The sequence below is a fragment of the Microtus ochrogaster genome, unplaced genomic scaffold (genome assembly GCF_000317375.1).
Source record: "Microtus ochrogaster isolate Prairie Vole_2 unplaced genomic scaffold, MicOch1.0 UNK50, whole genome shotgun sequence".
Taxonomy (NCBI): Eukaryota; Metazoa; Chordata; class Mammalia; order Rodentia; family Cricetidae; genus Microtus; species Microtus ochrogaster.
Window position 1 is genome coordinate 584,605 of NW_004949148.1, and position 12,083 is coordinate 596,687.

The 12,083-nt window shown below is 39.3% G+C and overlaps 1 protein-coding gene across 1 annotated transcript; it reads left to right on the forward strand.

Annotated features, from left to right (window-relative positions):
* The first annotated feature begins 9,614 nt into the window (after positions 1-9,614).
* On the forward strand, positions 9,615-10,538 carry LOC101991065 (olfactory receptor 151-like). The gene has a single exon (XM_005369536.1). The coding sequence runs from the start codon at positions 9,615-9,617 to the stop codon at positions 10,536-10,538; it is 924 nt and encodes a 307-aa protein (XP_005369593.1).
* The last annotated feature ends 1,545 nt before the right edge of the window (positions 10,539-12,083 follow it).

Here is a 12,083-nt window from a genome sequence, read left to right on the forward strand (position 1 = left end):
GTTGTCTTTTTTGACCCAGTGCACTGTTTCAGGAGGGATGCACATGAAATAATGAGGGAGGGAGGGGACACCAGTCTACTATCCAGATCAAATGAACTGATCTGGTGATCAGTGAGTTGGCGCATGTGGCAGCCAGATTGCCCTCACATCCACGGCCGTGAATTTGAAAGAGAGCAAGGAGGGTTTTACTGGAAGGTTTGGAGGGAGAAGGAGGAAGGAGGATATGATGCACTTACATTATAAAGTCAAAATAATTATTAAAATTCCTCAGTGTCAGGCAAGAAACACCTCCAATTCAAATTGTTGGTCGAGAGTAAGAGACTGCCCAAACAATACATGCTATCACCATTTCTCTTGATTGCCTTCTGTAAGTTGAAAGTGTGTTCTTCTCCCTGAATTCTAGATTTCATAGTATCAGAAGGAGGCATACAAGCTGACAATGGACAGAAAGCTCTAAAGCCTGTAAGTAATAATAACGACCAGTCTGGCACGATATACTCAATGTTGCAATAGTGACACTTCTGTCATGGGGACAACCACAAGCTGTCTAATGGGATGTAGGGCCTGAGCAGTAGGAAAGAACTCATACGTGGTCCTCCAAACCTAGCTAAAAGCCAACAGCTAGAAGGGTCATAGATCCTAGAGGTGAAGCCACTACCACTATTTTGTAAACAAGAATAATTCTTAAATTACTCTCTAAATACATACCCTTATACCTGCTGGTAAGTATAACTCTCACCACTGATCAAAGGCAGAGACTGTTACAGAAAGCCTCAACTGATCAAAAGTCAGAGAACGCCTGTGAGGTTCAACAGAGTCCATTCAGTGTATGGATGAACTAGTCATCTAACTGTGCTTTATTTGTATACAAAATCAGGCTGTTTATATAGCAATTGCAGTCTTGCTAATCTATTTTCCAAGGAAGTGTAGAAAGTCTGCACCCATGTTTATTTTGAGAGCTAGGAGTATTGATAAATAAATAATGTTAAAATAGGCTTCTGATAGAAAGCAACAATGTGTTCAGTTGAACAATACTCTATCATACACCATTGCCTTTATTGAACTTTTTAAAATTTAAACACAGCATTTCTATAAGTGCGGCGAACTTTCTGACCAGCAGGAAAGAACAGCCACCAGACGAGGATTCTTCTCAAATCACGCTTTATTGGAGCCTCTTGGTTGTAGGGAGAGCAGAAAGCAAGGGGCCCAGAGCCCTGAACTATAGCTGCTTATATAGGGAGTCTGCCTAGCAACTTTTGATACTTTGATACTTTAACTGCCTTTCTGGAGACCCACCAGCAGGAAAGAAAGCAGGGGAACATACCTGTCAATTACAGACCAGGATGTTCCCCTGCCGGTCAGGGGAAGTGTGGGCAGCTAGATCACAACAACTCACCCTGTTTTCCGGTGGAAGAACTGCAACCCTAATATGGAGTTATCTATGAAGCGAGGCTGGGCCAAATGCCATCTTGTAATGGCAGCTATTCAAATCGGCTCCCAGCATATAAGGTTTACTATGTCCATCTTATAGAGAACAGATGAGAGTTAGCTAAAGTTATACTAGTAGTTTGCAGTAAATCCAAGACCTTGAGCCAATTTTATTTCCCTGCAAAGTCTTTGTGTTTTATTCTTTAAAATATAGGCTTTTGTACATAGCATGCTGCCTCTGAAATGTCAGTAAATTAGTTATTATATCTTTTAAGATGAAAAAATACTGCAAATTTTCTGCCTAACATTGTGATTTTTTTTCTCTCTCTGTCACCTTCGTGTGTGTGTGTGTGTGTGTGTGTGTAGTATGTGTGTATGTATGTGTCAACGAGTGCATATGGCGTTTAAAGAATAACGTTCAAGAATCCAGTCTTTCCTTCAGCTCCAGTTTCCTGGGATCAGACTCAAGTCATCAAGCCCTCCCAGCAAGCTCCTTTACCTACAGAGCCCTATTGCCTGCACCAATCTCTTGGTTTTTAAATGGATATGCAGTGGATCAGAAAACAGGTTTTATTAGCCAAAAGTAAGATAGCTGCTTAGGATCATATTTAAGGCCTATCTATTAACTAACCTGCCCATTGCTGTCTCCAATTAGGAATTTTCAAGGTGAGGCCCTATGCTAATTAGTTCAAATGAAAAGCTCATATCTCCTAGGGAGTTAGGACAATAAAAAAGTTGTAGTGTGGGTAAGCAGATTTAGGAAACAAAGTTGGTGGTGGGATACTTGTACAAGTAGAAAATATGATAGTAAAGACATCCTAGTTACACAATACCTTTCAATTAAGCTAAGCTTCTCTTCAGGGAAACTAACTCTATATTATATGATACACATTTTTTTTCACATTTGACTCATGATTGGCTATTTATTGTGGAGAGGAGTCCAAAGAGCTAAATGCCTCATTCATTCCAGAAGAAACAGTACAGGGAGGTGAATGAAATGCTAACGGTCTCCTTGGGATACACCTCAAGGAGTTGTAGGTGAGTAGGGTGGCCTTGTGCCTTTTGTTGTAGTTATAGTGTAAAAAGGAGTGAAGACTGGGTGGTTCCTTTCATGGAAAGCTACTGATTTAGGCTATACGATAAAAATGGATGTATTTTGACATGTTTGCCTAGGGCATATACTTAGAAAAACTCCAGGCAGACAGTTTTTCTTCGACTAACTCTAAATTGCTTTTCACATTTCTATTTTATGTCTGCAGAGGGAACACACAATAAATTTGGGTAAGAATGTAGCAGGCAGAAATCAGAGTTGATGAATTCCAAGCTTACATAAACTAAGGTCCACAATCCTGGGTGCTTTTCTTTCTCCCTGTCAGTAGACTTAGTAACACAAGACAGATGTTCTTACTCTTTCTAACTCCTGTCCTATTACTCAGGGATTTTGAAGACTAGGCTTAGTGATTGCTTTGGTGAAATAGAAGAGGATTTAGTGGGTTAGGGTGTGAGATGGGGGAGAGGCTGGAGGGAGGAAGGCAGCATATCAAACAGATGGCTTGTGTTCATTGCAGATATGAAAAGGGAAGATGCACACATTCCAGCCTTCTGCAGGAACTAACAATCAGCTATTACATCTTATCATTTCTGAGAGATGCTGAAGGAACTCAAGGCCCATAGCTATCCTGACCCTGAGAGTTTAATCCCCAACAAGGACCAGAGCAAATACTTGTGGCTTTGACTTATCACTCACCTTTATATAGTGTTGACTTTTTAAAATTGCAGAACTTTACTGAGTCATACATTGTAGATATCTAGCACTCTGAGTGTCGATTTGACCTTTTTAAGGTACAGTCATGCTTTTATGTAGCCGGAGGTTATATCACAACTATATTTCTTTTCATTGTTTCTGGTGATTACATGGCCATCTAACCTGCTAATATCAAACAGTGTGCTTAGCTCTACCCCAGTTACTGGGCACTGACAGTTTTTCACATAGTGCCCTTTTCTCTTCCATCTTCTCACATCCTTTATCAAACTCTTTTCACCTTTCAAGGTCTGTGTCCAGTTTTACCTCCCCTAGGAAAGCTTCCTTCTCCCTCCCTTCACCCTGCTCCACTACCAGAAATGAAAACAAACCCCTCTCTTTGTTTTTATGGCTCTCTGCCCTTTCTTTTAACCATTATAAACATCAAGACATCTTAGACATTTTCATTGATATGGCCATTAACATAAATTTATAACATTGGCACACAGAATTAATACCATATAATGATGATGATGACAATGATGATGATGATGAAGATAATAATAATAAAGGTTCTTTTAAGGTAATGATTAGAATTTACACATAAATGAATCACCTAAGCATATACTGTTCTGAATTACAAACACAGCAGACGTATAGCATACTTAATAAAACAAAGTGATGAACATTTTGGAGTAGTTTAACATTTATTTGATGTCATACCTTTGTGTGTACGTTTTTGAAAGTGGGATGATTTAGGAAAAGAACAAATGGTGACCTTTATGGCACACATACACACTGTGTTAGAAGAAACTTTGTGTTTCAGTGCATACTTTTCTGAGGTTGTATGTCCTGTCATATGATTACATTGTCAGTGTGTTCCTTACTGGGTATGCTTCCTGTTCTATTTGACTAGCCGAATGGATCAAATGCCTATTTACATTGCCATATTAATGTTTTAAATGTTTTTTAAAATTCTGCTTACTACATCTTACAGATTTGAGTCATTGCCTCATTTTAAAGCATTCAAAAGACTTCTCATCCTATGTTCTAGCACATTAGCCTGATTTCGAGCACACCTTTCTGACTTGATGACTCCTCATCCTTTCAGCTAACACACAACAAATGCAACAGCATTGCTCTGCTTTTGTTCTAATTTGACAGGATCAATTTGTTTGTTTAACTTTTGTCTGAAACTTAATGAAGCATATGATTCAAATTGCATGTCCTAATTCATGTCTCATCTTACGACTACAGTTTTGCAATATTTATTGAAGTGTTTCAATTACAAGTGTTTATGTTTTGTGTGTGTGCTCTAACCTCCTTAAGACATATTTTATAAGAATAGAATTTGGTTCTTTGTTTTCTAAAATATGCTAATTTTCTTGATTAATCTTTGCTATTGTTTCTGATGCCAAACAGTCTTTTATATGGATAGCTTTGCAATAAAGATTAAAATATGATATGCTTTCAACCTCCATCACTTAAAACAATCTCATAACTTTTGCTTTCTTTTTGTAGGTGAATAACATCAATTTATAACTTTCATATATATATATGGATATGTATATTCACATGATATGAAATCTATGCTTTTTTTAAAATAATATTAGTAGTCAGGTATATTGTGCCTTTCTATTTACTCAAGTCTTTTTGTATACCATTATAATTTTATCATTCATTTGAATATATTTGTTTTGTCATTATTACATTTTTCAAAATACTATAAAACTACTGATAGCATCTCATGTATAGGGCTTTCTGTCATAGGTCACTAGAAGAATGTAGACACAGTAAGGGTAACTGATCTACACTCTGTTTCTTCTCTTCAGCATTTATCATAATGTTTTTGATAAAACTCTCTATTGAGATATAGTTCCTATACTATAAAATTCATACCTCTGTTCAGTAGTTTTTAGTAGGTTTGTAGTTGTACAGCTATCACTGTGGTTATTTAGAGAACTTTATCATCATCCAAAAACGAAATCTCATACCCTTCATTTTAGCACCTTCAAGACCCAAGCAAGAACTAGTATACCTTCTGAAACACACATTACAAATGGTCTTTAAGAATATGCAAATCTAGACATATTGGGCATCTACATATCTGGTGAATACTTTCTTTATTTTGACTTTTGGAGCTTTGTGCTTGAGCATGTTATCTGTATCACTGCATCTTTTTCCTCTCCCTTCCAGCTCCTCTCATATCTCCCCAGTTCCCTCCAAAATTCACGACCAGCTCCTTAATTTTTATTATTATACAGACCCACAAATACACAACACACATGCCCTTAAAAACAAAAGAATGACAACAAACCCCTAATGATCCAAATGAGTAGAGCTTGTATGTACACGTGTCCAGAATTGGTCAACTGGGATTCAACAACCTATGTGTGACCTTGTCCCTGGATAAGAGTGACTATACCTCTCTCATCATATCTCACACAGAACAGGGCCTTTTGGAATTTCCCCTGCCCATATTGGCATACCAATGGTGCTGTCATTGTGCATGTCTTGTTCAGGCAACCTCATCACTGAGATTTCATGGATACAGTTTCCCTGCCATGTCTAGATGACTCTACCTAGGAACAGGTGTGTCTTGGTATTCTGGCTCTTACAAATCTTTCCCCTGACTCTTAGGTGTAGGGGTTACATCACAGATTTATCAGTTGTGCCTGGGAAGCCCACAATACTTCTTTTCTTCATTTTGACAAGTTACAGATCTCTGTTATAGTCTCCATCAAGATAGCCACTAAAGGTAAGTAGTCCCATTTCCAAGTTTAGATAAGTAATCAGGTTTCAGATAGGTTGATCCATTTTAAAACTCAGTCCTATTGTTAGGCTACTGCTAGGTCTTTGGGCAAGTATTTTACATTTTAATGTCAGGAGGAAATTTGAAAAATGTCCCTCTTAGGCTCTTCCCTCAGTGGGCTTCAGTGACTTACAAGAAGAACGAATACCAACAGAACATTGCTGGTAATGAGGGAGGAAAGGGCAGTGAAGAGCAGAAAGGTTTGTAGAGCACAGATGCGCATCAACATCGAAATCTGCTCTTGCTGCTTCCCTTTGTCAGATATTGAGACTGGCTGGTGACCTTTGAACAGTATGACTCACAGAGCCGTGGGAAATTAGAGAGTAAGGCTGAAAAGAGCTTCAGAGACCACATAGTTTAACTGCTTAGTTTTCCTGAAGAAAAAACTAGAACCCGCAACCAGCAAATAGTTTTCTGCCGATCACATAACTGAAACACAGTGATAGAGAATTAACTTTCACCCATTAGTGGAGGAATAAATGCAACCAAAGAAGTGTTCCCACTAGAATAACTTCAGAAAACAAGTTAAGAATAAGTAAAATGGTATTATATAAAGAGTCCTGCATCCTGCCAGAATATCTGGGTTTCAACACCAGTCCTGCCTCTCATTTACTGAATTCTTAACCACGTCATTTGTCCTTTCTAGATGCTTGCTTTTTACTTTAACTAAAACTTAGTGGGTTGAAATGGATGACTTTTAGAAGTCTGGCACTTAGTAAACACTCAAAACATTTTAATGAAGACTTCTTTAAATTCCAAGATGCTTAGTTATATTTGGAAGAGTCACGGTGAACTGCTTAACTGAAGAACAGAAAAAAATGTAATGAACTTTTTGAAGAATAGGCACTGTAAATGTAAATGCCTGTATGAACAAGCAGAGGAATGCATTAAAAAATACCTGTAAAAGGTCACTTCTTCAACAAGTAGGAGTCTCAGAGTCTTTTCAACAAGTAAATAGCCAAGACACCTCATCGAAGGTAATAATAAACCCGCTCAATTGTCATCATGACAGTAGTTAATGCAGCAGCATGTGTGGATGGGAGTATCAGATCATTCTTTTATAAAAGCCTTACTTTTTATGTTTATTTCCTTTGGGAAGAAAAAGCAATTCAATCTTATTTTAAATACAAAAAAAAAAGATTTCACAGTGTTTTTAAGACTGGCAGTCAGTCATTCAAGTGTTCTTATTGAATGCTTACAATGCATGCAGATGCCAAGGAAAAGAGTTACCCTAAACTGGGAATTTTTTTAAAAAATGGCACAGGACTGTGAGAATAACATTGTAAGGAGCCCGACTTTCTTCAGCTCTCAGGTATGTGCACAGCCTAGAGCTGTGGGTTTCAGCCCTCACAGGTTGAAACGCTCACACTGAGTGCCGTGGCAGATGATGTGTGTGGGGGTGAGTGGGAGTTGGGCGCTGTAAGCAGGAGCTGGAACAGGCATCAGAAAATGAGCATATTGACATGTTCATCCTCCCTCTCCCACCTTCGGAGATGGAATAATAGTGGGGATCTGTTCCATGTGTATTGTATCACGCTTCACAAGTTTACGGAGCACTTCCACACTCATTATCTTCTTTGATAGTCATGCCAACCCTAAAGCAGGAATAGCGGCTGTTATTTTTTTCCGGTTTCAGAGATGACAAAACATGGGAGTCGAGGTAGTTGTGGGTTTGTTTGCTGTTTTTCACCATCCTCTGACAATATGAATTAGTTCCAGTATTTTTACCCTTGTCTTTTTTTCTGAAAGCAGTTTTCTTTCCGTCGCCCCCCCACCCCAACTTTCTCCCCATTTGACATTGAGGAATGCTCCATGTGACACCACAGCAGCAGAAGGTCACCCAAACAGTTTTGGAGTAGCAAAAGCAAACCACAAACAAACAAAACCAGCGAAGGATTAGAAAAGTCCAACTGACAGGCTCCTTTTCATCTGTCCTGACAAAGTGGAGCGCGTGTGTGTTGGGAGGATGGCATGGGAAGGGAGTGGAGCTTGTGGAGTCTGGAGATGTATGCTTTGGCTAGTCACCAAAGGTTCTCTTGTGACCCTACAATGACACTAGTGACAGAGATGATGCCTCTGCTTGCATTTAGTGAAACATGAACAAGTAAGGCAGAAAATATACAACACAGATAAGCGTCGCTCTGGAAGAATGGAGGAAATACTTTAGCTGGCATTTACTATGTGCCAAGTAGGTTTTTAAAGATGTCATTGATTTTCACAGTAGTTCCACAGCATAGATGCTACTTTTGCCCTTCTTTTACAGTGTGAACTAAACATGACATAGGCTGAGTCCGTTGTCACAGAGTTTCTCTCCTGAGATTGGAGATTGGATAGGTCCATATGGCTGCAGGATCAGAAATGTTAACCATTATCCTAAGTGATGAACCTATGTCTTCTGGTGGATTACAACTACAGAAAACTTTTTTTTTTTTACATCTGAGGTTCAAATCCAGCTTCCAAAAAAAAAGCTTTACTGTTAATATATATGTGTCCTCATCCTGGGACCTTCCTTCTTGGCAAGGTTGGGATCACTCTTCTGCAGTCCTCTTGTGCTGCCCTTGGGTAAGACCCCACTCTAGATTCTCTTGCACCATGGCTGTCTATTGATTCAGAGGGAATGGGAGGTGGCTTAGGTTCTAGACGTGGCCATGGAGCTGCATAAACGCACATATTCTGTTGTCTGATCTTTAGCTAGCGGAAGGGCCTGGAGCTTGTGTGAGGTAGCAACCTGGCACCAGAAACAACTTGTGACCACAAGAGTGAGGACCAGAACTCACGTACTCCTGATACCATCTGATACCAATCACTTTGCTATGTGGTTCTTTGCCTAGACACTGCTGTTCACTAAGAGTCCTTGGGAGTCCCAGTTAATGTTACACCTGCATTCTGTTTGGTTTAGGAACGACCAAAGGAATCATAGAGCATTATTTGAGCAGCTGAAAGCTACATGAACCCCGAGGGCTTTGCCCTTTTTCGATTCCTCTTTGACAGGGTAGTGCCTTCACTTTTGAGCTCAACATCTTGCGGTCATTTGGGGGCTATCCTAATGCCTTCAGTGGTATTTCAGTCAGAAGATGACCATGGCTTTGGAAAATGTTTTGCTCACCGACACCAAGAGTTAGTAATGGTGACTCCTCTTCTCTTAAATAATGTTTCAGATTCTGAAGATGTGGGGAGAAGTTGCCTATCATTAAATTAGTTCACCTATTTACCATTTTGTAACCTTATTTCACTTCTGGGGTGGGGAGAAGAAAGAGAGATAATTGATTGCACCTTATATTTTCTTGTAAGTCCATGTATGAAGTTCTGTGAGTATAAGCCCTCACTCACTCATTTGATAAAAAGTATTAGGTCCCCTTTGCCTCCTAGGCCTTTGCTGCCTTGTTCTCTCCTGAGTTTTGTTAATCTTTTTCTTGCTTTTCTTTCGTTTCAGCCTTTCCATATTATACATTTTTTTTTTTTCTGGAAAGGGCCTTAAGATGTGACATAGGAAAGAGGAAGGGTTGACTAGTGTCCCTGATTTATGTGTTTGCAGTAGGACTATTTTCCCCGTATCTGTTAGTTTGCTCTTCTTTTCTCACAGCATGTCTAAAGAGGTTTTGATCAAGTCAGGAGTGATTCTCAGTCTCCTCAATGGAGAACTCATCTGCAGAGACTAAACTCATCCTCATCGGAATAACAAATGACCATCAACTTGCAGTCCCACTTTTTGGACTCTTTTTCGTTATTTATTTCATCACTGTGCTGGGAAACCTAGGTCTGGTGGTACTGATTCAAGTCAGCCACCGTCTCCACACACCTATGTATTTTTTTCTCTCAAATCTGTCCTTCCTTGATGTCTGTTTCTCTTCCATCACAACCCCAAAGACTTTAGTCAACTTATTATCTCAGCTACAGGAAGTTTCTTTCTTTGGATGTATGGCTCAAATGGGCTTGTTCATAATCTTCGCTTCTGCTGAATGCAATGTTTTGGCTTCCATGGCCTATGACCGTTATACGGCCATCTGTCGCCCATTGCTTTACCATATTACCATGTCGAGAGTTCGTTGTCTCCTTTTGGTAGCAGGATGTTACTTTGGTGGGCTCCTTAACATGGTGGCTGTAACAAGCTCCATCACACAGCTGTCATTTTGCCAGCCACATGTCATCTCCCACTTCTTCTGTGATATCCCTCCACTGCTGGCATTGGCTTGTTCTGATCCTTGGGTAACCCAGATCTTGGTTGTTGGCTGTGGAGGATTCACCCTTGTCACCTCAGTCACGGTAATTCTTGTCTCCTACATGTCTATATTCATGACTATTTGGGGTATTCCTTCTGTTTCCGGCAAACAGAAAGCCTTCTCTACCTGTGTTTCTCACCTGACGGCAGTTGCGCTGTACTATGGAACAACTATGTACACTTATTTGCAGCCCTCACGGCATGGGTCTCAAGCAGGAAACCAGATGGTCTCGGTGTTTTATACCATGGTGATCCCTATGTTAAACCCTCTCATCTACAGTTTGAGAAATCAGGAAGTGAAAGTTGCCCTAACGAAAATATTGAGGCACGGTCTCTAATCTATTTTGTGTCTCAAAAGATAGTAGATTACATTTTGTTCAACAAAACTACATTTTGTTCAGTGTTTTCCTTGCTTCCATACAAAGTCTTGTTAAGAACAACTTAATTACTCTGGCTAAGTGTTTAGGAGCGGTTGTTTAGATCAATACAAATACAGTAGGGACAAATTATAATACAATGTATCTACATTTTCTGGGATGATTGTTTGATGAGAAATATTTAAGAAAAAATCATGTAAGTTTATGACTATAAATATTTTCATCTGACTGGTGAACTTGTGTAACATTAGTTAGAAGTTAAAATAATTTCCAGACACCAGAGAGGTTAGAAAATATTTAATTTTACCATGTGTTACAGAAGAAAGATGGCAACTGTCCTCCAAATAGCATTGTTCTTTCATTCATTTGCTTCGGTTGAGGATTTACTTGGTGCATTAAAGGTTGAATTAGATTTAGTCTATATCTGTGCTAAAGATTCAGAAGTTTCCTCTCTGCTTCTCATTATTGAGATTTGTCAGGGTGAATCTTAAAAACACAAAATAGAGGGGACTCACTAATTAGAATTTCAAGATCCTTTACAAAGAACAATTGATGTTTATTAAGACATCCAGTCTGAATTGCACCTGTGATTGTTGTATGCAAATTTTGATTGGAACTAGACCAAGTTCATTGTTACTATTGAATATCCTTTCAACAAGAAACACAAATGTAAATATAACCCCTATTAACTCATTATTCCATGGCTACTCACCAGAACTTATAATTGTGCAACAAATACACGGTCATTGTTCCATTTTCTAAATTCATTGAGCAAAGCACCTGCGTGGATTGCATGATGCCTTGTGTTTCATCTTCACCCCTTGCATCAGAAAAAAACATCCCAATATTTTCACAAAACCATCCAAAGAATATAAAACCTTGTTTTTATTTTACAAAACAGAATAGAATCTAGGAAATTGTTCAAACTCTAACAACAAACTCTGGAGAAATAATTCCACTGGATCAAACTGCAAGAAAACACAAACAGAAAATAGTGTTTATCTGGAGCAGAAGATCATGGCACATACCTGAAATCCCAGCAGTTGGGAGTCAGAGGCAGCAGCATACTGAACTCAGTGACAGCCTGGGCTGTACAATGAAAACACATCTCAAAATTAAAGACAAAACAAACACACCAGATCCCTATCATTATCAGATAGCACCAAATCAAATTACAGTCAGGCACATTCTTTGAATTCCAAGCATATTTTATCTGCAGACTGTACTAGAGCACTGGATTGAAATCCCAAGGTCCAAATCAGAAACAGAAAGAGAGAGAGCAAGGAACTCAGGACCGCGAGGGGTGCACCCACACACTGAGACATGGGGGATGATCTATCAGGAACTCAATAAGGCCAGCTGGACTGGGTCCTAAAAAGCATGGGATAAAACCGGACTCGCTGAACATAGCGGACAATGAGGACTGCTGAGAAGTCAAGAACAATGGCACTGGGTTTTGATCCTACTGCAAGTACTGGCTTTGTGGGAGCCTAGGCAGTTTGGATG

Coding starts and splice junctions, on each gene's coding strand:
- LOC101991065 (XM_005369536.1), top strand. CDS start 9,615: ATGGAGAACTCATCTGCAGAGACTAAACTCATCCTCATCGGAATAACA.